The sequence below is a fragment of the Pimephales promelas genome, chromosome 2 (assembly GCF_988280905.1).
Source record: "Pimephales promelas chromosome 2, fPimPro1.hap1.1, whole genome shotgun sequence".
NCBI classification, from domain to species: domain Eukaryota; kingdom Metazoa; phylum Chordata; class Actinopteri; order Cypriniformes; family Leuciscidae; genus Pimephales; species Pimephales promelas.
In genome coordinates, this window is record NC_142770.1 from 9527837 (window position 1) to 9553619 (window position 25783).

Below are 25783 nucleotides of genomic sequence, written 5' to 3' on the forward strand. Positions count from 1 at the left end.
TACACAACTCAAAGTTCAGGCACTTAACAAGACCATGAAGAAAACACACACAAACTCTACCTGTGTGATATATTGAAAATTTGCAATATATCTGCACTGATGCTGCCGTCATAACATTAGGAGATTTTTGTTTTGTTTAAGAGTGTCTCGAGATATAGAATCAAAAAAATATATAGATTTTTTTGGGATTAAACTGAAGACCCCAGATGATTGAATATATATATATATATATATATATGAAGAGTTCAGATGCAAAAGCCTCTAAGTGCCATTTGAAATTTTCTTCTAGAATGATCATTTTTATCAAGCTCGTATATTTTTAAGTTCAGTAATTTCACTTAAATGACAATTCATAGGTAATCTTCATTGCCATTTAAGTGAAATTACTGAACTTAAAAATACGAGCTTGATAAAAATGATCATTCTAGAAGAAAATTTCAAATGGCACTTAGAGGCTTTTGCATCTGAACTCTTTATATATATATATATATATATATACACATACACACACACACTGTAAAAATAAAAACGTAATTTTTACGGTAAAAAAACAGCAGCTGTTGTTGCCAGAATTTTACCGTCAAAAATACGGTAGCAGTGATATTGGTTTTACAGACTTATCTTAAAATTTACAGCAATAAAACCGTATTTCATTATCTGATATAATGTTAATTTACCAACCCATCGAAGTATTGATACTGTAGTCTGATATAATCTGATATCACGGACAACCAGCAATCATCACAGCAGAGATGAGAGTCACATGATCAATCAAATATCATCACAAGCATCTCTTCCATAAGAAGGTTTAAATAAAGAAGCTGCACACTGTCATTCACACAAACATTAAACACCACCACCATCATGATAACACACATGAATAAAAAAAAATGCAATAAACGATAATGTCCGACCTCGTCATAAAAATCATATCATCCGACGCCTCCTCGCGCGCTGTTTTGTTGACGGCGGCCGCGGCGCGACACTGGTGTCTTGTGTTGCCAGATTGGGTATTTTCGCTACATCTTAATGCCTGTTTACGTGTGTTTTAGCCGGGTTTTCGCCTGGAAGGCTCTATAGAAATCTGGCACCCTGTTGTACGAAGTTAAACTGAGAAGAGCGTGCGTTCACAGACACCAGAATGAACGAGTTCACAGTAACGTTCATCAGGCAGTAATACGGTACGTTCAGTTCACGTCCGCCGGCTCCGCCCCAAATATGAACGCCTTAAGGCACAACACCGGATTTACCATATATAGTATGGAAACTTTCTGTTAACCATTTAGCATTTTTACCGTCTTTTACAATTAAAATTGCGATTGTTTTTTACAGTATATGCATGTAATATTGCATGCAGTTGGATCTGCCAGATACTTTATTATAAAAAGGTGTTTACAGTTTAATACTCCAAACGCATATTTCAGAAGAACATTCAGTGCGTTCTAATGCCACAGCTGTATTTGAGCGATGAACCATCTATTGTCAAAAACATTGAACACAATATCCAATGATAAATACAGGGTCCTGACCCTGAGGCACATCTGCAAACAATGTGTGCTCTAAAACAAGTAAGTTCACATGAAATTGCAGTCATTTTAAGATCAGTTTAATGAAGCTAAACACCCCAAACCTAATGAGCATTACTTAAAAATAAGGATCATTTCACTTCAATAATGGATTTAGAAAACCAAGACCCAACTGCAATATTACATCCATGCTGCCAAAACAGAAATCCAGCACGAATGGGGAACATTTCTCAAGCCAATATGTCTTTCACAGCTGAATCATGAGTCAAGTCTTAAACTAATATGAAAATTGGAGCATTGATGTCGTTGAACAAAGGCCTATCCCAGGAAAACAGCATTCATAACCATCCTGGCAGTCCCGCATGCGTGATTCCAAAATTCTCATTCTTTACATAAATTTAGACCTTTTTAACCAGAGATTGTTTCACAGAGCGACAAAATTACCACCTGAACCACATCGTCACCTGATTCCATTTATTATAAATAGTTCATGTCTGCCATGTTGCAAAATTGCATCTAAACAAAGCAGAAATTGGCTGAAGTTAAACTCTTACAAAACAACAAGAAGGTCACATAAGTCTCACATTAAATGGAAAGCAAACTGTGGAAATGGTCTAGTGTTAATAATATGACATGTGTCTATCAGACAGATTGATACATCACCCAAAATGAGATATCTAGCCAACATTACACTGGCAGAGACACATTTGCCACGCTAAGTATTCAGTCTACAAGCCATTAGTGTTTTCGGTTGGCAGTAATGGAGCCCTAAGGGAGCTGCACTTGTTGCGCTGGTTGATTTGTTTCTGGTAACCACATTTTGTCAACAGTTTATTGAATGTCTGCTCAATAAAGTTGGTAACACCATCCCTTTGTATATCAAACCCCACATGAAATGTAAATTTCAACATGGACAGTAAATCCATTTTCATTTACAAGTCAACCCTCATGTTCTGTTGAGATTGTTGTATAAAAATACAGTTAAAAAGGATTATTCGGATATTATTAAAGCTTTAACCCAATCACAACATTTTTTCTTTTGTCAAATTAACTTAAATAATGTATGTGGTTCAGATAACATAACATTTTGAGTTTCTGATAATTAAATCAACCTCCTTCATTGTATTAAAGGAGTAGTTCATTTTTTTTTCTCTGTATAATGCACTTCATTGGGAACCAAACGGTTCAAGGTCCAAATGAGAGTTTCTTTGCAGATTTAAAGGGCTTTAAACGACACCAGACGATGAATAAGGGTTTTATCTAGCGAAACGATCGGTCATTTCAAAAATCAATGAAAAAGTTTAAGTTTTATAAGCACAAATGCTCGCCTTGCTTTGTTCTGTGATAAGCGTTCGTGACTCTCCTGTTCAAACTCGTTCATCAAAATGAACAAATCTTTTTTCGAGTCATGACTCGAAGGGTCCTAGATAAGACCCTTATTCATCGTCTGGTGTCGCTTAAACCCTTTGAAGCTGCACTGAAACTGAACCGTTTGGTTCCCAATGACATCCATTATATGGAAAAAAATCCTGGAATGTTTTCATCAAAAACCTTAATTTCTTTTCGACCGAAGAAAGAAAGACGTGGACATCTTGGATGACATGGGGGTGAGTAAATTATCAGCAAAAGTTTTTGTTTTTTAAAGTGAACGACTTCTCTAACTCAATTTTTCCAATTCAATGAACTTATTTTTTTTAGGCAAGCAAGTTACTTGAATTTTTTAAGTTAAACCAACAATATTTTTTTTTACAGTGTAGATTTAGTTAAAAATGCAGCCATTTGTCAATTACAGAAACTTCAGAAGGAAAACGTATTATTTTTCATGGAGGACGTTTGAAGGATATCATCAATACAGTATAAATCAGATTTTAAAAAGTGAGATCTGTGTATACAAATGCAGTCCAAAAATCAATATTCGGATATTATTGAAGCATTAACCCTTTATTGGATCACAAATTAGGTAAAATTGTGACTTAGAAACTTAGCAGAATGAAATCAGGGGACGTTTAAAGGATCTGACCAAAAATACATATGAATCTGATATTTAATGTTACAAAGTGAGATCTGTGTAACCCAGTCACCCGGCCAAGTCGTACGAATTCGACGAATGATTAAAAAGTGGCTAATTCGTAACAATTCATACGACCTCACTCGTACGAATTAATACGATTTTGCTAAATCGTACATATTTTACGAATTGACCAATTCGTATGAATTCGTACGAATGACCTACCCTTTACCCCGCCCCTAAACCTAACCATCACGTGGGTTTAGACAAATCGTACGAATTAGTATGAGTGAGGTCGTACGAATTAGTCCGAATTAGACGCTTTTTAATCATGCGTCGAATTCGTACGAATTGGTCATGAGATAGTGTTGAATATTCAGATATTATTGAAGCATTAACCCTTTTGGATCACAGATTTAGCAGATCATGTTTTTCATGGAGGACATTTGAAGTATAAATCTGATATTAAATGTTAAAGCATTTTAAAATCTATTGGAACAGCCATGAATATCTTCAAACTGAGAATGATGATTGATCAGATATCTAGTCGAGGTAATTGTGGGTTTGGTTGCCAGTTTTTGGTGGTGATGCCTTTTAATGATGAATCATTCGGTTACATGTGCTATTAACCTAATAAACTGTTGTGCTGTAAATGCAACCCTGACATTTATACTGAGTTCTGTGTGCTCATCAGATGGATCATAACACACTGCATTATTATTCCCACTAAAACACAAAGATGCCACTACATTTAAAAGCCATCAGGGAGTCAAAGTTTAGCAGACAATTTCAGTCACAATTTGATGCTTTATTAAAAAAATATGACACTCATACCAGAGTTAAACCATAATCTATTGCAAGTAAACAACTTTATATCCTCCATAAACTACTTTATATCCAGCTCATTCAAATGATGCAGTCTGATCCATGTTCCCTTTATCTGACACACCCAGAAACTTCTACTAAGGATCTGCTTTAATAAAATCAGGTATTTTAAGTAAGGTAGACATCCAAAAGGTGCATTTTGGGGGGTTCTCCAGAAACCTGAACTGCATGAAATTGTATATTCTCCAAAGAAACAAAGACCTCAAGAGCCTGGAAAGATGGTTCTTGTTAAAAGAGGGTGTAAAGACCATCAGTGGACCTTTTTTTAAAGAGTCTAAGTTCAAAAGAGCTCAAAACAGATGTGCTACAACTTCAGCAATTAGTTAAAATTTTCTTCTACTGCAACTTCTACAAATAAGAAATGATACTTAACTGACTGTTTATGGATTTAGCCGGTCAGCAAAGAGCTCTTGTCAAGTGATGTAATAGGTGAAATAAATATAGAGCTTGATAGATAGATAGATAGATAGATAGATAGATAGATAGATAGATAGATAGATAGATAGATAGATAGATAGATAGATAGATAGATAGATAGATAGATACTAACATAAAAAAGTAGATAATACATATTTCTGCAATAGCATAGATGCGTTAAAGTAGAGTTTGAAATGCCTTACCATGCTCAGCTCCAGCCACTGTCAGCGTTTTAACCAGCAGAATTAATCCCGACATGCTCAGAAATGCCAAAATAAAGTCGGACATCGTGGCTGGATTTAGTCCCGAGCAGGTCCGTTCTCCGCCAGCGCCGATGATGATGATGATGATGATGATGATGCCAAGTTGAGTGTGAGAGAGAAGCCGGTCTGAAGCCCCGCAGCGCAGCTTCTCCCGCAGGTGTGTGTGTGTGCTGCGTGTGTGTGTGACTGTACGGACAACACGGACTGCGTGCGCCTCCGTTTGAGGATAACGAGGTAGGATGGGAGAGAGAGAGAGAGAGAGAGAGAGAGAGAGAGAGAGAGAGAGAGAGAGAGAGAGAGAGAGAGAGAGAGTCCTATCACAAGAATAATGAGAAATGAGATTATGTGTGGAGATTCGATAGATAGATAGATAGATAGATAGATAGATAGATAGATAGATAGATAGATAGATAGATAGATAGATAGATAGATAGATAGATAGATAGATAGATAGATAGATAGATAGATAGATAGATAGATAGATAGATAGAGGGGTGATAACGGTTCAATGTCTACAAGAAACTTCCAACACTATTCCATGAGCACTTCAGCTCTGTCGTTCTCTATGGGTGTTCTTGTCTCTGGTCCACAGGTTAAGGTATCGATTTCAACTCCAGGCAATTAAAACAAATACAAAATAGGATAAAACACCACACCATAGTCTCGCGCCAAGAAAAAAAACAATGAACATCAGCGCGAGAGCCTGTTGCTTTATATAATCCACGCGAGGATCAGCAGGGACCAGAGAAACCAAAGCTAATCTAATTCGATCAAATCTAATTCTATCAATCTGGTTCAGGAACATGTTTCTGGTATAGCTAGTTGATGGCTTATTTATCTGGGGTTTCATAGTACGGAACAAAAAGTACAGGTACTTAAGCCCTGCGATTACTGGTTTCTCTCAACATTATGGTTACAAAACAAACTGAGGCCAAGTCCTCTGTCTTTTCACGTGGATGAATTCATTCCCTACACTCAAACGGGACACACACACACACACACACAGTGATTCAATAAATTGGCGTTTTAATGCAGTTTGTCCATGTTTGTCCTCAGATCTAAGCAGGTGTCCTTGGCGCCATAACGTGTAAAACATCCAGAGCTCTCACACGTCAGGGCGACGCGAACATCTGCAATTCATGAGCTTTCAGATGTGTTAACAGCGAACTTTGGTTTTCTGTTACAAAAATATTTGGCATGAGGTATTCAAAATGATATTTTTTTTTAGGAAGTGAGCGGTCATGTCTGCGCAAAACTCTTTGCTGTGATTTTTTGGGACTCGGTAGGTTTCCAGGAATTTCCCATGATGCTCTGAGGCGATTTTGTTCAACGGTTTTCCTAGATTTAACAAGTCTGGGAATCTTTCAACGACATTTTAGGTTTGAGACAACGCGTGAAGCTGCCATGTAAACAACAAGAACGAATTTTTTTTATTTATTTTTTTTTTAACAAAAATGCATATCATCTACAGTAGATGTGAGCGGAGCTACCAATGGACATGCAGGCCTAAATATTGACGGAAAATATCAGTGTTTGTATATGTATTTTGTTTAACAATAAAACTAAATAATATTAATAATAAAAAATAGAGAAAATAGTTAAATTAATGATAAGTATAAATAGTAGTAAAAACAGATAAAAGTAAACATTAAACTATTATTGTTAATATGAAGTAGTTAATAATCATTTTTAATACTATTATTATTAATGAAAACATAAGGAATTACAGTTAAATTAAAATAATGATAATAATATAATTATTTTTTTATTTTTAATATTAATGACCATATCAAACAACAGCTTTAATAATAATAAAATTTAGAAAATTATTGTGATTGAACGTGTATATTATTTAACTTTTATTATTAATGGCTAATAATTATTATTAATAGCTATCAACACAAATTGTTATTATTATCATGGAAAATATTATGGAAAATAAATAATAATAATAACAACCATCATAATAACAAACAAATATTTGAATCATTATTATTATTTAAAGGAAAAATAAGGTAAAACTTTGTACTGCAATGCTACAAACAAGTTTCTCTGCAAACATGTCCTTATGTCAAAGCCATATTTCCTGTACAAAGTCATTTCCAGACACATTTATTGGTTGACAATAATAATGCTCTCAATTTCAAAGCATAGATCACTGCATATACGGATACGCGTACAGTATAAGCAATCACATCCTTCACAATCTGTGCTTTTCAATATAAGAGAGAAGAACAGAGTGTCTTTATTACCCTGGTTAATCATAAATAAGCCATACACAAGCCTGGGAGAGAGTGATAGACAGTGTGAGAGGACACACACATCCATGGTGTGAGAGTGTTTTACTGCCACCTACAGAAGGTCCACACAAACACAGGTTAGCTCAATGGAAACAACTTTTTCTCCTGCACATTTTTTTTTTTTTTCCAGGGTTTTCATTTTTGAAGCTGGCGGTTGGTGGAAATATTTTATTCTGAGTGGCGCTGACCCATTAAAAACCCGAGGGGACTTTACTTTAGGATGTCACAGCTGTGTTCGAGTGCTCTCTCGTGGCATTCTCTCCCCGTTGAGCCGTACAAGAAACCCCACCGCACTTCTTCCTTAGCTCAACCAGACACAGACCCCCGGTTTCCCAACTTCCTAATTGGCCACAGCTCTAGAATGGCCTGTGACTCCAAAAGCCCCAGAATTTCAATCAAGCTGCACAAAAGAGGCCTGTGTTTCTCCGAATCCTCCATCTATCCATTCAGCCCATGTTTGTCTGTCTCTCTCTCGTTCTTCTACACTCTTCCTCATATTGATGGACAGGTACTAAGGTCATGAAGTCATCTTCTACCTCTCGCATGGGGCTAAAATCTGGCTGTCACGCTGTAAATAATTAAAACAGGACGAAGGTTTGTTATTGAATGCTGAAAAGATCTGGAGCCACTTATATCTCTGCTGAATTACCGTTACTTATGGCATTAACTGACTTATTATAACGTATTAATATTTTTTTTCTTCATGAATTGTATTAATAATTCATATAAATGTATAAAATATAAATAAATAAATAAAACATATATAGCCTAGACTGTAAAAATATGTTTAACTTAAACTTCATTGAAATGGAAAAATTGAGTTAATACAATGAAGGAGATTGATTTAATCATCAGAAACTTACAATATTATGTTATCTGAAATACATAAATGATTTAAGTTGATTTGACAAAAGAAATAATGTTGTGATTACTCATGTTCTCATGCATAGTTTGTTTCATGCTCGATGGCTCATTTATCGGTAAAAATGATTATTAAATGTACAATTTAATATATATTAGTACAGTCAAATTGAATAATCCCAGCTAACATAAAATTTTTGTTTACATCGTATATATGTTCGTGTATACATATGTTTGTGTATGTATAAATACAACACATACAGAGACTATATATATACATGTACTTTTACGTTAAATGTGATTAATATAGCAATAATAAAACACTAATATATGTAGGCTATATATATATATATATATATATATATACAGTATATATATATATATATATATATAGAGTAGTAATGATGTTATTTACACACCCACATAGCCTACATTTACATAAGTGTATACAGAGAGACAGATTTGCAAACATCATTCTGTCCATTATTGGATGACATGGTGCTAAAAGTTCATACTTAGCATACTTATTTTAATTTTTTACATGAATTTGATCATTTTCGTTTGCTGTGAAATACTGCCATCTACAGGAATCCACAAGCACACTCACCCTCTATTACTGTAGTATGTATGTGCTGGACATGATAATAATATAATAATAATAATAATAATTAAATAAAAAAATAAAATCATCTGATTCATTGTTGGATAAGGTTGTCAAAAGGTTTTTTTTTGTTTGTTTTTTTGTTTTTTTTACACCAATTTGAATTAGCCTATGTTTGGAAAAATAATTGTTTTACTGTTTCTGTGTTTAAACATGACTTACATATTTATAATCATATCTGTTTTAAAATGCAGTCGGAAGATAGAATTATTTTGGGGTTGTATTTCTGCTCTGTTTATTTGGGCTGCTGTTCAGGTTTCTCTTTCTTCCACTTGATTGTTGCCTGCAGAAACAAACAACCAATCCTGTACAGAACACAGAGAAAGAAAAAAAAAAGAAGCTGACTGACTGAAAGTTTGCCAGGAGGGGGTTACAGACACTTCCAGGCATCTCTAACGCCACAAAAAAGGCAACAGTTGTGTGGTTTGCATTACAAATGAACACAGTGAACATCAGTTGCCAAGGAATCCATATGCACAGTAATTACTAATATTCACCTTGATACAGTAAACAGAGATTCACAGATTCATTCTTTTTATCATTTGAAGTTATTTTAATGAGTTTGGCATCTTACCATTTGTGATGAGTGCAATAAAAGTCTACTGTTAAATGTGTAATAAGTCAGTTTTATTCTTTTATAGCCTCCATCACGATTAATTATAATATAATATAATATAATATAATATAATATAATATAATATAATATAATATAATATAATATAATATAATATAATATAATATAATAAAAATAACCGGGATATGCACGAAACAACACTGCCACCCTGTGTTCACACCTCTTTCACACACTCCAGAACACGCTTAAAGGGATAGTACACCCAAAAATAAATTCGCTGGGCTTTGTCTTCCATAGTATTTTTTTTTCCTACTATGGAAGTCAATGGTTACCGTCTGGTTACCAACACCCTTTAAAATATATATTTTTTTGTGTTCAACAGAAGAATGAAACTCATACCAGGTTTGGAACAATTTGAGGGTGAGAAAGTAATAAAAGAATATTAATTTATTGGGTGAGCTATCATAAATTTGGTATAATATATAGGATATGCTACCTTTTTTTCAAACTCTGGTTTTGATTCATTATATATCAACCAAAACAAATCCCAATGTATTAGATTTACATTTAAAAAACGTTAATTTATTGTTACTACAATAGCCTACAGAGACTAGTTTAGATTTTTCCTGCTGGCACTTTATGTTGTAGGGGTGTCTAAACGAACGTCCCATTATACTATAAGTCTACACGAGTATGTTCATTAAAGTCGACTTTTTAAAAGAACAGCGCATTAAATACAACTTTATTTTCATTAAAAGTCTCCTTTAAAAAAAAAAAAAGAAAGAAAGAAAAAAGTTTTTTTAGTATGCCACGTGAAAATGTATATTAAAAAATTAAGTTAATAAATGAAACTTTAAGTTTAGAAAGGCTTTCTTAAGACTGTCAATAATTAAATATTCACGAGTAGGCGTGTCTCCCCAGAGGCCCTATGTTCCTCATACAAAAAGTACATGTAGACTAGTGTGTCCAAGTTGTACGATTAAACAAAACTTACCTTAGATTCGGAATTAACGAAGAGCAAAACTTGACTGGATCAATCTCTTTTCCAGGCCCAGGTTGGAGGAGCATATGGCGGCGACGGAGTCCAGTTTAAGCCCCGCGGTGGAGTCGGTGGTGCCGGCATGTATGTTCGCACCTGACCCGGGTTGCGCGGAGGATTCGCCCGGCGCTGAGCTCAGCGACGCCGGGGACAACCAGAACGGGGACGCCGAGGATCATTTAGACCTCACCAGCAAGGTGGCTTTCAGGCCTGGCAGCTGATATAAACGCTCCTCTGTGTGCATGAATCAATACAAGAGTTTATTAGACCAATGCGTTGTTTTGAACACACAATTACCAAGTTTGAATTCAGTGCAAACGTTGCATGAGTGACACGTCGGCTGTGCGTGTGAACGCCAGCTGGCATTACATCAACAGTCCTGAGACCCCAAACTTATGTGCTAACCTAAACTTGATTCATTTTGTGATAGGGTGGATTTTAGGGTTGGCTGTTGCATTTTAATTGACGTAAAATTGCAGTATGTAAAAGTTTATCTACAAATAAGGGTTTATATGGCCCCAGAAAATGTATTTGGACACTCAACTCAAGCTTAAAAATGTACAAATATAATTAAATTAAATTATCAAACAAAGTTTATTTTAAATATACACATTTATTTATATTTTTTAATTTATTTTAAAAATTAAGTTATACATAAATGTTTCTTAGATTTATAATAATAAAAAATAAAAAAATATATATTAGATTTAATTATAACTATAAATAAAAAATTAAAGCAGTGAAATTCATTTTATTGAATTGAATTTTGTTTTAATAATTTAAATAAAAAATATTTTGTGAAAGGTTTTGTTTGAAAGTATGCTTAAGTATGCAAATTAATGAAATTCATAAACTTCTTCATGGAAGCCAGGGAATAAAAAAATTATAATAATTGTGAGTTATAAACTCAGCATTGTAGGGATACTGTGTAAACTTAATTTTTTTCTGAAATTTTTTATATCTCACAATTCTAAAGAAATAAAGTCTGAATTGTGTGAGATAAAAAGCAATTACCTTTTTTAATGTTTTATCGCATGGCTGAAACAATCTTCCATAGTTCTTTGTTTTACATAAGTCTCCAAATTCCTTTTGGGGTCACTTTATCTAGATATTAAATATTTTGGTATTTTTAAAAAAAGTTATGTAGTTAAATGCATTCTCTTTTTCTAAAAGTTCATTTAATAATGCAATGATGTTATTTGTTGCCAGTTTGCACTGGTCAGCCCTACAGGAGAGCAGTATGACTGTTTACAAAAGCAGCTGCGAGAACGAATGGAGGAAGGATGTGGAGAAACCATCTATGTGGTTGGCATGGGGACAGGTAAGGTTGTTTTTTCCCAAATGTAAATGAGTTCAGATGCAAAAGCCTCTAAATGCCATTTGAATTTTTTTTCTTTAATGATGATTTTTTTCAAACTTGCATATTTAAGTTCAGTAATTTCACTTAAATAACAATTAATAGGTAATCTTCATTGCCATTTAAATGAAATTACTGAACTTAAATATACAAGCTTGATAAAAATCATCATTAAAGAAGAAAATTTCAAATGGCATTTAGAGGCTTTTGCATCTGAACTCTTCAAATGTAAATGGCCTATTTCGAATGCTGATAGATTCTTGGTGTCTCTATCTCTCAGACGGTGGTGATTATGGTTTGGATGAGCGGGATATGGAAGCATCTGTCGCTACGGTGCAGTCTCTTTGCGAACAGGTTGACGGTGACCTGATTCTGCTGAGAGAGAGGACGGAGACGGCGGGACGTGTCCATGATTATCTTATCAGGCGCCGTGTGGGAGAGGCAGACTTTATGGAAGTCAGGTTAGAAGAAGTTTGCAAAGAACTTGTATAAAAAAAGTTGTTGTTTTTTTTCTTAAAGAAACTTTGTACACATTCTTCCTCAGAGTGGCGGTCGTAGGTAATGTAGACGCTGGAAAAAGCACACTACTGGGCGTCCTAACCCATGGCGAGCTCGACAACGGTCGCGGATTCGCCCGTCAGAAGCTCTTCCGCCACAAACACGAGATGGAAAGCGGCCGGACCAGCAGCGTCGGTAATGACATCCTGGGTTTTGACCAGGAAGGCCAGGTGGTCAACAAACCGGACAATCACGGGGGGAGCCTTGACTGGACAAAGATCTGCGAGAGGTCGTCAAAGGTCATCACGTTCATCGACCTGGCGGGGCATGAGAAGTATCTGAAGACCACCGTATTCGGAATGACTGGTCACCTGCCAGACTTCTGCATGCTAATGGTGAGAGGCTGTAGGTGTGCCTCAAGGGTACGTACTGGGCAGGTTCAAGTTTAATGAACTTTGTCTTTTTGTTTGTCATGAAGGTGGGAAGTAATGCTGGAATCGTTGGCATGACTAAAGAGCACCTCGGGCTCGCTCTGGCCCTCAACGTTCCTGTTTTTGTAGTCGTAACTAAGATAGACATGTGTCCCGCTAACATCTTACAAGGTAACACAAATCTTTTTATCACTAAGCATTTGTGGCATAATGTTGATTAGGCCGTGTGTCCACCAAAGCGTTTTTAGCCAGCTGAAAACGCTAGACGCTCTGCTGAAGACGCCGTGCTTTCGCCGTTTAGACGTTTCGTTGCTATGATACAGAATATACCGCAGCAGTTTGAATGTTGTGACAGTTGGTCGGTGCGGTATTAGTCCCGCCCCTCCTCCACTGTGATTGGACGGCTGGGTAAAAAGTGACAGTGATGAGCGCTGCGTTTTATCCAAAGTTGAAAATTTTTCAACTCCCAGCGACCAGTAAAAACGCTGGGCGCTCCAGCGTGAAAAAAAACGCTCAGCGCCTCGGTACGCTCATGGCGTTTAAAAAACGCGGCGCTCCCATTGAAAAAAAAACGGCAGGCGCGTGGAAAAACGCTTTGGTGGACACACGGCCTTAGTGTAGACTTTCATTTAATTTATTACTGCACCAACCAATGACAATATCACCAAGAAATGGGTGTGTAGAATATAGATTTAATCATGTTTACGAAGTTGTAAGAATACAGTATAACGAAGTATATACTTGTTCTTAATCAAAACTTCTTAATCAAAGTTAGCCTTTCAACCCTGACAAATCTGACTGTCGTATTTGTGTTTGTTTGCGCTGTAGAGACACTAAAGTTATTACAGAGGTTACTCAAATCTCCAGGATGCAGAAAAATTCCAGTTTTGGTGCAAAACAAGGATGATGTCATCGTAACAGCCTCGAACTTCAGCTCAGAGAGGTAATTTGACAAAATTTTCGCCTGTCGGCCAATAAAATGGGAGGATCTTGTGGGGTTTTTTTTTTGACGTTGCGCCACTAATTAACCACCAAGAACGAAATGAATAAAAAATTAGATTTTATTGATTGCAACTCCTGTGACTATATTTAAATTGATTACGTGAAAAAAAAAAAAGTTTTGGAAAGCAATATTTTGGAAAAGTTTTTAAAATTTTTACACCTCAAAGAATCTTCGTAAGCATCAGTTTGAGAGTTATTAAAGAGTAACTAAACCCTAAAAAAAACTTATTTTTTAGTTAATGATCTGTAAGAATGGATCTTTATTAATACCAGTCATAGTTTCGAGTAACTTTTTTGACATTTGTGTATAAAGTGTTTTATTTCTAAAATAAATGGTGTAAAAACGTCTTAGTGCTGCCCTCTTCAGGTTGAACGGTGGCTACTGCAGTTGAATTTTTCTATTGGATGTCCCGCACTTCGCGACGTACGCAGGTCTTGGTACGAGCTACGCCCTTTGGCAGTATAAAAACCAGCTTGTTTCGTCAAAACCATTTAGGAGTTGGAATGGCGAGTATTGAAAACGATCAGGATAGAGTGTTTTAGCATCTATTTTGCCCCCTCTATCTCCGCTGGGGTCAGCCCCCTTTTTCAGCATTTTTCAAATATTGCCAGTGGGTGGAGTCAGGCTCTGACCAGGGGTTTAGTTACCCTTTAATGTCATCTGAAATAATAAATGCACACTAAATCAAAGCATTGTTTTTGTGGCTAGGATGTGTCCGATATTCCAGATCTCGAATGTGACGGGTGAAAACATGGACTTGTTGAAAATGTTCCTGAACCTGCTGTCCCCCAGAACCTCATTTAAAGATGACGAGCCCCCGGAGTTTCAGATTGATGACACGTATTCAGTTCCGGTATGCCATTTACTGTCCTTTTCTTTCTCTCTACCTCTTTCCCAGTCGTTTTAACCACTTTTACTGTATGTTCCTCAGGGTGTAGGCACTGTAGTATCAGGGACTACTTTACGTGGATTAATACGGCTGAACGACACGTTGCTCCTCGGTCCAGATCCTCTGGGCGTCTTCATCCCCATCGTCGTCAAATCGATCCACCGGAAACGCATGCCTGTTAAAGAAGTGCGCGGTGGGCAGACGGCCTCGTTCGCCCTGAAGAAAATCAAGCGCTCGTCTATCAGGAAGGGAATGGTAATGGTGTCGCCCCGCCTCAACCCACAGGCATGCTGGGAGTTTGAGGCTGAGATTCTCGTACTCCACCATCCGACGACGATAGCGCCGAGATACCAAGCTATGGGTGAGTAGAAGAGACAAATATTAAATTTCGACTCAATTTTTGATAACGAATAGTAAACTTTTATTATCTTGTTTTATTTATTTGTCTTAAACATTTAATAAAAAGATTGTTAAATTGTTAAAAAAATGTTGTTAAAAAAGTTTATTTTTGATATTATAAACTGAATTAACATCATTTTTATATAATCTATATTAAATGTATATATACTTTTTTAAAAATATTTTTGTTTCTTGTTTTTAATAAAATATAAAATAAAAATATAAATAAAACAGATTTTAAATAAGATACTTGGATTTTTAAAGTAGTAAATATTTATTTAAAATTGTATGTATTTAAAAATCCAACAATCTCAATATTTATACTTTAGACACCAGAAAAAGGTAACAAATTATTCAATATTGATTTTCTAAAAAATAATTTTACTCTTAAAAACTGAAAAAGAAATTTGATCCACCTTTTGCATATTTTTATAAATATATATTTAGTATTATTTATATATAAATCATTAATATATAAATATTTTGTAAGATACCGAGGATACTCGTCTTTTATTTTATTTTAATTTCATATTTTCATGTTTAATTTTGACCAATATTATAAGTATAAATCTACTCTATTTTACCTTTATGAAATTGGGTATAAAAATTATAATTGTTTAATAGTTTTGAAATAATTGTTAATTTAATTTGAATTCCTGTAAAACTGTATAAATGTATATAGTTTTACGTTATGAACTATATATTTTTTTTTTTCTCTTCATAAATCTACTGAAATATATGAATATTTATATGAAAATTTTAATTTGAAAATTCGACTTTGAAATTATCTCAATCACAGCTTCACCCTCATATTTGCAACTGTTTATCACTTTTTTCATGACTTTCTCTGTGTCATAGTTCACTGTGGCAGTATCAGACAGACCGCCACCATAATCGGCATGAACAAAAACTGTTTACGAACGGGGGACAAAGCCACAGTGCATTTCCGTTTCATCAAAACCCCTGAGTACCTTCACACGGACCAGAGACTCGTCTTCAGGGAGGGCAGGACCAAGGCCGTGGGCACTATCACTAAGGTCAGAGGTCATACGCTCACAAAAAAAAATTACATTTAAAAAAAAAAAAAGTCAAGGTCACATTTTATAATGGAAGACTTTTTTGGAATTTATATCTCACAATTCTGACTTTTCTTCTCAATGTTTTTTGCAGGATGTAAACGTGCAATTCTGAGAAATTATGAAAAGTCTAAATTGTGAGATAAAAAGTCTCAATTACTTTATTTTTTTATGCGGCAGCATTATTCCACACCAGCAGGTGGCAATATAACCCTAACCGCAAAGACACGTTGGCTAATTAGAAGCCTAACTTTCTTTTTACTAATTTTCTGACATTTTGAATTTGGGTTTTTCATAAGCTCTAAGCCATAATCATCAAAATTAAATAAAGACTTGAAATTTCTCACTTCAACTTTTGCACGATATTCAAATTTTTCGAGTTTCACTTCACTTTTGATGAAAATGACTGTAGCAATACTATCTTAGTGGTCCAAAAAATAGGTGTCATATTCTTTGTGAAAATTATAATTCGTCCTATTCTATTCTGTAAAATATGACGTTCTTGGCAGGTTCTGAATCGGTTTTACTGTATTGGCTGACGGTATATATGCATGATTGACGTCTCTACAGTAAATAAGGATTCGTTACCTTCCAGCATGAGTCATAAAAACTGGCGATGCATTTCCTAATGAAACTCCCGTCTGTTGTCTGTGCGTGTACGACAGCTGCTTCAAACCAAGCCTCTGGCCAAGATGCAGTCTACCAAGAAAACATTTTCACAGGTGGAAGGGTCTTCATCAACCAGCGAGGAAGCTACACAGATGGAAGGAAGCCCTCAAACGGGACAACTGGTGAGAGAAACTTTATTGCATATACTGACTTCACATCAAGTTCCCTTCGGGCTGTATGTAACATTCATCTCCAAACGTTAACGGATACTTACGGTCCCTTGAAATTTCTCGACCCTTTTCATCCCCAATACACCAAAACCTCCCTTTTCTCTTTTGCTCTTCCCCTCCTCTGCCTTTGTGTCCAGCAGGGGATGAGGAGACACTTTATAAAGGTGAAAACAAAGAGAATGAGTAAAGTGAAGGTAAAAGGGTTTTTAAGCCCTTTAAAGGTCGAACTCTTAAGCTTCTTAAAATGTAAATTTTCAGTAGTGTAAATCACAGAAGTATTAAAAGCAAAACGTTCATGACTATAAAGGACATTAGAGTCTTAATGTAATGCGTTTATAACAAATCACCTAACTCTTTCATTAGACTTAAAGGTTAATTGAATTTTTTTTCCATTAATGGCCGCGCTGCAGACCAAATTCTGAATTTGTTTCTGTTTAAATGGTGCTCAAATAAAAAAAAAATCTTTTTTCACCATTATTGAGACCTTAAATTAAAGGTTTATGAACATAATTGATTTCAATTTCCCACTTGTCTTTAATTTCCATTAATTAAAAAAATTCATAGAAACTATAAGCTTTAGCTGATAAACTGTTAAATTCAGGAAATGAATGAGTTAAAAATAACAAGGTCTGAGATTCATTGAATGTCAAAAAAATGAAAGAGAATTGAGTCAAAATAACTAAAATTTAAGTTTAATTTGTTTTGCTAAGGAGAAAATTACCTAAACCAAACATTTAATATGTATTGGTTCATTTTATTTGATGACACGACTAACTTTAAAGCTCCAGTCTATAACTTTTTTGGGTTAAAAATGATCCAAAATAAATTTAGTACATAACCAGCCAGTGTTCAAAACTATCTGCTTGCCTTAGCTCGATTCAAAGTGGTAAGCTTGTAATACTGTTTTTAATGTTAGAAGAGCAAAATTTTATGTTTCTTACTAGTTCAGATGACATTTTAGGGTGAAAATTCTTATATTGGTCATATATACTTCCAAACATAATAAACTGTAATTCTGAATGCCAATATTGACACCGGTGCGGTGACTGACAGCTGCACATTCTGCAACTGTGCCGTGCCGAGGCACAACCTACGTAAAGTTGATAATTTCGCGAATGACTGCAATTGCAGATTTCGAACAGAGATGGCGACAAAGAGGCAAAACTGCAGGCTGCATTTTTAATGTGCTTTTAAAACACAATTGAATGTAAAAAAAAAAGGAAATTTGTGCAATTAAATAAAATGTATTTATTGTCTGTTTTTCTAAGGAGAAAAGTACTAAAAAAAGTCGATATTTATTGATTTATTACTTTTTTTTTATTTGACGATACATGACAAACTGGTCAGAGAAACTCCCCTTATCTCTAGTAACCACCCATAAAAGAAGTAAATATTTTGGTTTTGTGGTTTTTATAATCTTGTTCAGTTGAAATTTGGTCAAATACAATCCAAACTTTAATTGCATTAACTTAAATGGAAAACAAAAAAATTGTTACATTTTAAAATTACTTGATTGACAAACTGAAAAAAGCCAAACATTGTTATGGGGAACAAAATGTGTTTTTCAAATATGGTATTTTTAAGTGAGAATGTGCTTTAAAAAATGTTTTCCATGTTTTAATTTGTTTTGCTAATATGAAAATGACAAACCAATCAGTATTTATTTTTTGGTTATTTAACTATTATTCAATGATTTTTTTTATATTGAAATGACATGATTTAAACTGATAAAAACAGCAAAACTTTACAATAAGGTTTTATTAGTTATCATTAGCTAACTACTTTAGGCCGTTTACACGAGAATGCTCGCGGGTGAAAACTATTTTATCGGATGTGCCTTTCGTTTACACGGCGACAGCGTTTTTTTGGGGCTTAAAAACGCAAAAAAGTGAAACCACCCTCCAGAGTGGATATCCTAAAAACGCTCCACCGTCGCGTTCCCGTGTAAACGGTAAAAACGCAAAAGTCTGCGAGACAGTGAAGGTTGTACGCAGGCGCGCGGACTTGGTGTCGTTTTGTGGCAGTGCTCCACATCGCCACCTAGCCGCCTGGAGTGCATTCTACATTGAATTTCACACACTTTTGCGTTATCTCCACGCGGATTTCCCATCCAAAACGCTCGTCAAAACGCAAAATAAAAAGTGACTTTTGCGTTTTCTCTTCAGAATCGTTTCCGTGTTAAACATAGCCTTTGTTAACATGAACTAACAATGAACAATTAGCATTTATTAATCTTTGCAAGTTGTTTTTGTTAACAATAGTTAATGCACTGTGAACTAACACGAACAGCTGCATTTTTATGAACATTAACAAAAGATTAGTAAATACTGTAACAAATGTCTTCTCAGAAAAACTAATATTGAACTACTCTAGAAGGCACCCTAAACAATGAGTTTTTCCTCAGTCTGGGGGAAGCGGTCGACGGCGTGGCGGACATCGGCACAAAGGCAAATCATCACAGATCAGCGGCACTGGACCGACAACTACAGCTACTGGAGTGAGCGGCAACTGAGATCCTCCATCTCTCCCACCATGACTAGTGGTCATCTGACTTCAATATATTAAGTGAACACCAGAGGGCAGTAAAGCCTTTATTTTCCTCTCACTAAACCTCCTTAATTAGAACCGTTAATCTCCACTGACACAATCGTGCCAAAACCCTGACTGACAAGCAGCTGTTGTGTTCCTCGTCCACACGCTCTTTTTTTTTTCTTTCTCACCCTTATCAAACCCTTTTACTTAATATTCTGTCAGCCATTGGAGTCTTAACACCATGTAATAAACACCCCGAAATCCCGGATTTTGTAGCCGGAATGTTTCCCCGAGGACCCAATTAAGGAGCCTACGACTGAATCCCTGTTTGTGTTCAGCGATTTTGCAGCAACGTCATTTTCCTCCTTCAATTGAATTTGGCAAATGCTAACGGAGATGAAAGGGAGAAATCTGTTCTGCTTGTCAATCTCTCATGCCCCCTCATCCTCTGATTTTAATGAGCGTTGTAGCTGCCGAGACGCGCGCATTCACGACAGATACATAAAACCGGTCCCTCTCGGAGCACCACAAATTAGGTGGCTTTCTGCTCTCCCGTGTTGCTTTTTCATTTCGTGACCCAGCATTACTTTCAAAAGGTCTCACCTTTTCAACGAAGAACGTTTTTTTCAGCAAAGAACAGGGAGCTAACCGAGACGACGTGTGGCATTTCATTTGGATTTCTGTTTTCACTTTCTTGAACCATGTCTTATTTATTCTAGACTCCTTTTCCAATTAATTTACCACTTTTGAGTAGCGAGACTAAATCTTTAGCGTTGACTAAACAAACAAAAGACTAATTCACCCACAAACGACAATTTGGTCATGTAGTTACCGCCATGTCATTCCGAATCAGCATGTTTCCCACGCGATTACAGTTAATGTTTTTATTTTACCAGTCACTTTTTCTGTAATTTGACGGATCAAATGCAAAGAAAGTGTGGGGAAAAAAAACTAAATTTAAGTTTTGTATTCATATTCTTCCTTTACTGTTAATCATTGTAAGCACATCGAGTCAGGAAGTCAATGAGGTTTCTTTTGCATCAAAAAAAGTACCATAATATTTGTGGCCTATATTCAAGTCTTCGCAATTCGGATGATAGCTTTGTGCGGCTATTATTGATCTACTTCCCCTACTTTTTAATCTTCATAAGCAACTCGAATGAATCATTCAGATGGTTTTGTGACTCAAAAGAATGATTTGTATACAAATTACTGGACGATACATATATCATGAACTTTACTTAGAGATGAAGGGTGGACGTCAATATTTTTTTACTACAATTTCTTGCACAAAGCTACAAAAGACTAACCACTAAAGTCATATGGACCACATTTATTGGGATTTTGAAGCTTAAAAACTGTTTCCCAGTTTGATTGTGCAGTCATACAGGTTTGGAAAGACTTTAGGGTGAGTAAATGACCAATTTTTTTCACTTCTGGGTGAACTATACCTTTTAAATACGAACCTTAAAAAGTTGTGCGTGATAAGATACCAGACCAACTGAGTTCAACACCGAAAACTTGAAACTAAAAAAAAAAGAAAATGGACAAAAGAAAAACACATTGCCCACACAACTGAACATAAATAGCTTTCATTTACATAGTTTTCATGAAGAAGGCATCGTTCAAGGCAGTTCCTGTTCTTGGGTTCTATCTGCTGTTCTTATGTTTTGAATCAATAAAGGTGAATCACAAGGTCTGTACTATCAGGAAGATCTTTAGACATTGATTTTAGTTTTATCCGAGGCAGGCAAGGAGATTTGAACCTTTCAAGCCCAGTAGATTTTTTTGTTGCACATGATCTCTACAAGTTCAAGTAAGAGAATGGCTCATGAAGACCACATGCAAGCCTTCAAGTTATGCAAAATAGATTTTCTTCAGAAATCTGATGGATATTATTATTATTTATTTTATTTCTTATTTTGTGGTTCTTTTTTCTCCCCTCAAGGCTGGTACAAGTTTTAAAACATTCAATTGCATTGGTTATGGTATTTTCTCCTGAATAGTGCATGATTTTGGGTTTTTTTTGCATAAAAATATGCATGTGCACTATGTACAAATAAAGAAAAAAAAACGTCATTTGTGTTGTAAATCCTTTTAAATAAAATACGAAGTTATACAGAAACTTTTAAATGCAGTATCAAATTTTGACAAATCAAATGTAAAGATTTTACATATCTTTCTTCTGTACTGTTTAGTCTTTGGTTTGTCTAATTTGAAACAACTCCTCCTCTGAGAAACTATTGAACAAACATTTCGTTTATTTTCCCTCAGACACTCATTTCTAATTTGTCATTCGCTCTTCTCTCCAACACACCAAACAAACACGCCATAAAATAATCAAATTACTTACCGGCCCCAGCTCCACTGCTCCGTAAAAAGATATGAAATGCTCTTTGCCAACAAAACTGAGGCATTTAGGTAATTTTGTCAAAACTCATTGCAGTGGCGGCATTATAAAGCCAGCCGAACATCGAGCCACATGGTCAAACCGAGTCCTTTGGCGCCATTCGAACCAATTATAGCCCTTTGTCCACCAGAGGGGTCGGATGCCAGTTGTGTCGCTGAGATTCCAATAAACATGTTATTCAAAAAGCCAATTCCAGTCTGCACCATGTGTCACCTTGGTGAGTTCAATTGTATTGAGGTTTTTGAAACTCTTCAAATATCTTTTTTTTTTTATTATTATTATTCAATTTTAGGTTTCCCCTCTAGCTTTTACATTTTTAGGTGTCTGTAAGGTGTCCATTTACCATTTTTGGACTTGTTAAGATCACTATAGAGTGCTACAGTGCCCAAAGTCACCGAAGAGTAATTCATATAGGAACAAAAGAGCTGAAGGCATCCATTAACATTTCTAACACTCTAACTTAATATTAGACTTAGCTTAAAGGGATAGTTCACTTTGAAATTAATTTTTGATATGTTTTAGCTTACCTCAATGTAGGTGTCTTTGTTTCCGCAGTATTTTCAATTTTTCGGTCAAACCGATCTTGTCTGTCAGTCATATAATAGAGGTATATGGGGTCCACCTCAAAGAGCATGAACAGAGAAGTCCAAATTAAACATGATTTAATGACTCGTAAAAGTAAGTACACATTGATGGCCTAAGACACGAAACGAGCGGTTTCTATTTATATCGTTTTTTTACCTCTTGTAACCACAGCCAACGTCCAAGTGATCTGAGGCCGCAGGCGCTTCGGTCTGGAAGTGATCTCAAGTCACATTTTACATTTGAACACAGTAGAAATGTATTGTTCAAAAGCAAGCATACATTTCCTTAAAATCACTTTAGGTGCATTTAAGCCACATCAGAAAGATCATAATTTTGATTTAAATATGAACACCAACACATTGCCGAAAGTACGAGATGGGGCGGATTACTGAGAAAACATGGTAGATTCTATGTATAAAACTATTATTACTTTTTATTTTACAATAAAACTAGTTAAGTTGCATGTACAAAAAACAAATAGTATTGTGCCAAAACTTCATAAACTGGAAAAAAAAAAAAAAAAAAAACACCTCATGCACATTCTTTATTCATCACTCTAAACAAGTAGAGTAAGGCCGGATTCACATTTAGCGCCTAAAAACGCGTAGAAAAAGCTGGGCGCGCCGCATTCTCCTTTTTCCAAAACTCTCGGATGGTTGCGCTCCGGTTGGTTCTTGTCACGTGACCTAGTGTGCGCTTATGGTGCGCTTGCGGCATTCTGAAAAGTTGAGATGTTTTTATCTCGATACGGTGCAAACACGCTCTGAAAAACCGAGCGTGTCGCACCGCGACCGCGTCGCTTCCATTATGAGCGCGCATATCGCGCGCCTACATTTGAAATAACGAACTTGAGCGTGCAAAAGACATGATATGTTAGAAACGTTCTGTATTTTTTTGTACAGAAGGTACAACACCATCTTTCTACAAACAAAGTCACTTGAATGCTCCTGATGTCAGAATAACCACTTCGCAACTTGTAAATTCGCAACTTACAAACTTCTCAGGAGGACAAGAACGCACCAATATTCTTTGTCTTATTTTCTCATGCCTTGTGTAGTTTCGTTCATGGCTTATGAAGATGAGAGCGAGCTACGCAGCCTGACCATGTTAGCATCTGGTTAACTCAATGAATTTAAATTGCGACAATGGTGTCGAAAGTAGTTGTTTCAGCCTTTGTTTTCAAGGTCATATGCAGAAGCTGTAAAGTTTGCCAAATTTGCTGTCCTCAGAAGTATTGATTATATTTCAGAATCTAAGGCCACTTAGTTTTTATTAATTAGAGTTCTGCCCCTCATTTAAAGCATGACTGGTTAATCCTCTGTGCATTATTTTACGTATTGGCAGTGTATAAACACAGGCTGATTAACAGAAACCATGTTTGGACAAAGCAAAGAAGATTGAAGCTTCCTCTTTCAAAACAATGTCATTCTTTGACGTTGTTTAGTCTGCCTTTCCAAGATGAAAGACTTTATTTTTTTTGTACTTTCTTAGTTCAATCAAGTCTAGTATGTTACCATTTTTCAAACATATTTTGATAGCCGTCTCGCTGTGAGGCTTGCCAACGTCGAATAGAATACTCTTTATTTATCTGGTTATAAATCCTTACATGGGTACAACTTCTAAAAATCCATTGAAATCAGTAATTTTGTTTTAAAAAAACACTTACAATCTGTCAGCTCATATATATAATATTATATTCAATTCATTAAATACATTTTCATTGAACCCAAAGATATCTAACATATTTGATGTTTTTTTTGCCACCAAAATTTATAGTACTGTTTACATATATCACATATTCCCAAATGATTCAAGGTACCCCTTGACATGACAATTGCATTCCCCCCCCCCCACTTGAGTCCATTTCCTCTCTTTCAGTTCATAACACATATCCTAAAATATAATTAGAGGCATATTAGTCTTACTTTTATTGCAGTAATCCATACATAGAGGGCAATTTAAAGGAGTAGGTGACTTTAAAAAAAAAAACTTTTGCTGATAATTTACTCACCCCCATGTCATCCAAGATGTCCACGTCTTTCTTTCTTCAGTTGAAAAGAAATGAAGGTTTTTGATGAAAATATTTCAGGATTTTCTCCATATAATGGACTTCATTGGGAACCAAACGGTTCAAGGTCCAAATGAGAGTTTCAGTGCAGCTTCAAAGGGCGTTAAACGACGCCAGACGATGAATAAGGGTCTTATCTAGCGAAACGATCGGTCATTTCAAAAATAAATAAAAAAGTTGTGATGAGCGTTCGTGACTCCTGTTCAAACTCAATCAAAATGAACAAATCTTTGTTTTGAGTCATGACTCGAAGGGTCCTACTCATCGTCTGGTGTCGTTTAAAACCCTCTGAAGCTGCACTGAAGCTTATTTGGACCTTGAACCGTTTGGTTCCCAATGAAGTCCATTATATGGAGAAAATCCTGGAATGTTTTCATCAAAAACCTTAATTTCTTTTCAACTGAAGAAAGAAAGACGTGGACATCTTGGATGACATGGGGGTGAGTAAATTATCAGCAAAAGTTTTTTTTTTTTTTTTTAAAGTGAACTACTCCTTAAAAGAAAGAATTGCACAGCTTACCCCACTCTCCCTGGTGTGCCACACATGCAAGTCTCTTACGTACGTCCACAAGGCCTTTTATTATACCAGCAATCCACTGCCGTCACATTTTAAGCCATTTATAAATAAATGATCAGCTCTCTGGTGCTCATTGAGTCATTATCTGTATCTCTGACTCACTCGCTGTCTATCTGTCTCGGTCTATCTTTCCATCTCGTCACAGTTTTCTGCAAGCGGGTTGTCAGGGAGAGTACAATTTGCTGTTGTTCAGATTGAGAAGCATGCAAAACTAAAACGTAATCCCAACGACAGAAGATGCCTTGATAAACTGCAGTTCTCGGATGAATGTGAATGATTTGAAAGGGCGACATTTTAAAATACATCAGCGAGGAATTGGTGCTTCATCCATTGAGACGTTAATCTCGGAGTAAATAGTGACACTTACATTCCCGGAGGGCGAAGTAGTTTGATTTTACTTTTTACATTCAATTTCCGTGTAGTTATTTTAGCTCGTCATAAATCAGTTTTCTCAGCATTAGTCGGTCAGTGGCAGATGTTTGGAAATGACGCAGCTCAAGACTCTGTGGCGAGAGATAAGCATTTTGCCTTTGATGAAAAGCTAAGCCCTTAGCTCTCAGTTCTCGGCTTTGGTTGCTGATTTGG

General features: G+C 35.7%; 2 protein-coding genes and 1 long non-coding RNA gene across 4 annotated transcripts in view; 1 reads left to right on the top strand and 2 right to left on the bottom strand.

Annotated features, from left to right (window-relative positions):
- Positions 1-5300, bottom strand: part of lrp1ba (low density lipoprotein receptor-related protein 1Ba) — a 260042-nt gene extending 254742 nt beyond the window's left edge. For both annotated transcript variants that reach the window (XM_039682989.2, XM_039682988.2), the window contains exon 1: positions 5040-5300. In XM_039682989.2, coding sequence (XP_039538923.2) covers positions 5040-5124 — 85 coding nt within the window. In that variant the 5' untranslated portion in view covers positions 5125-5300. The remainder of the gene's footprint in view (positions 1-5039) is intronic.
- Positions 5301-7065: 1765 nt separating this feature from the next.
- On the bottom strand, positions 7066-10623 carry LOC120486831 (uncharacterized). The gene is made up of 3 exons (XR_005624293.2): positions 10490-10623; positions 9084-9226; positions 7066-7967 (listed from the first exon to the last, which is right to left on the bottom strand). It is a non-coding gene; the product is annotated as an uncharacterized LOC120486831 (long non-coding RNA).
- On the top strand, positions 10399-21122 carry gtpbp1l (GTP binding protein 1, like). Its single transcript, XM_039682991.2, has 11 exons — positions 10399-10731; positions 11744-11855; positions 12172-12352; positions 12436-12784; positions 12868-12991; positions 13649-13763; positions 14532-14676; positions 14755-15073; positions 15970-16148; positions 16853-16978; positions 19431-21122. The coding sequence occupies exons 1-11, from the start codon at positions 10564-10566 to the stop codon at positions 19536-19538; spliced, it is 1926 nt and encodes a 641-aa protein (XP_039538925.1). The 5' UTR covers positions 10399-10563; the 3' UTR covers positions 19539-21122.
- Positions 21123-25783: the final 4661 nt, after the last annotated feature.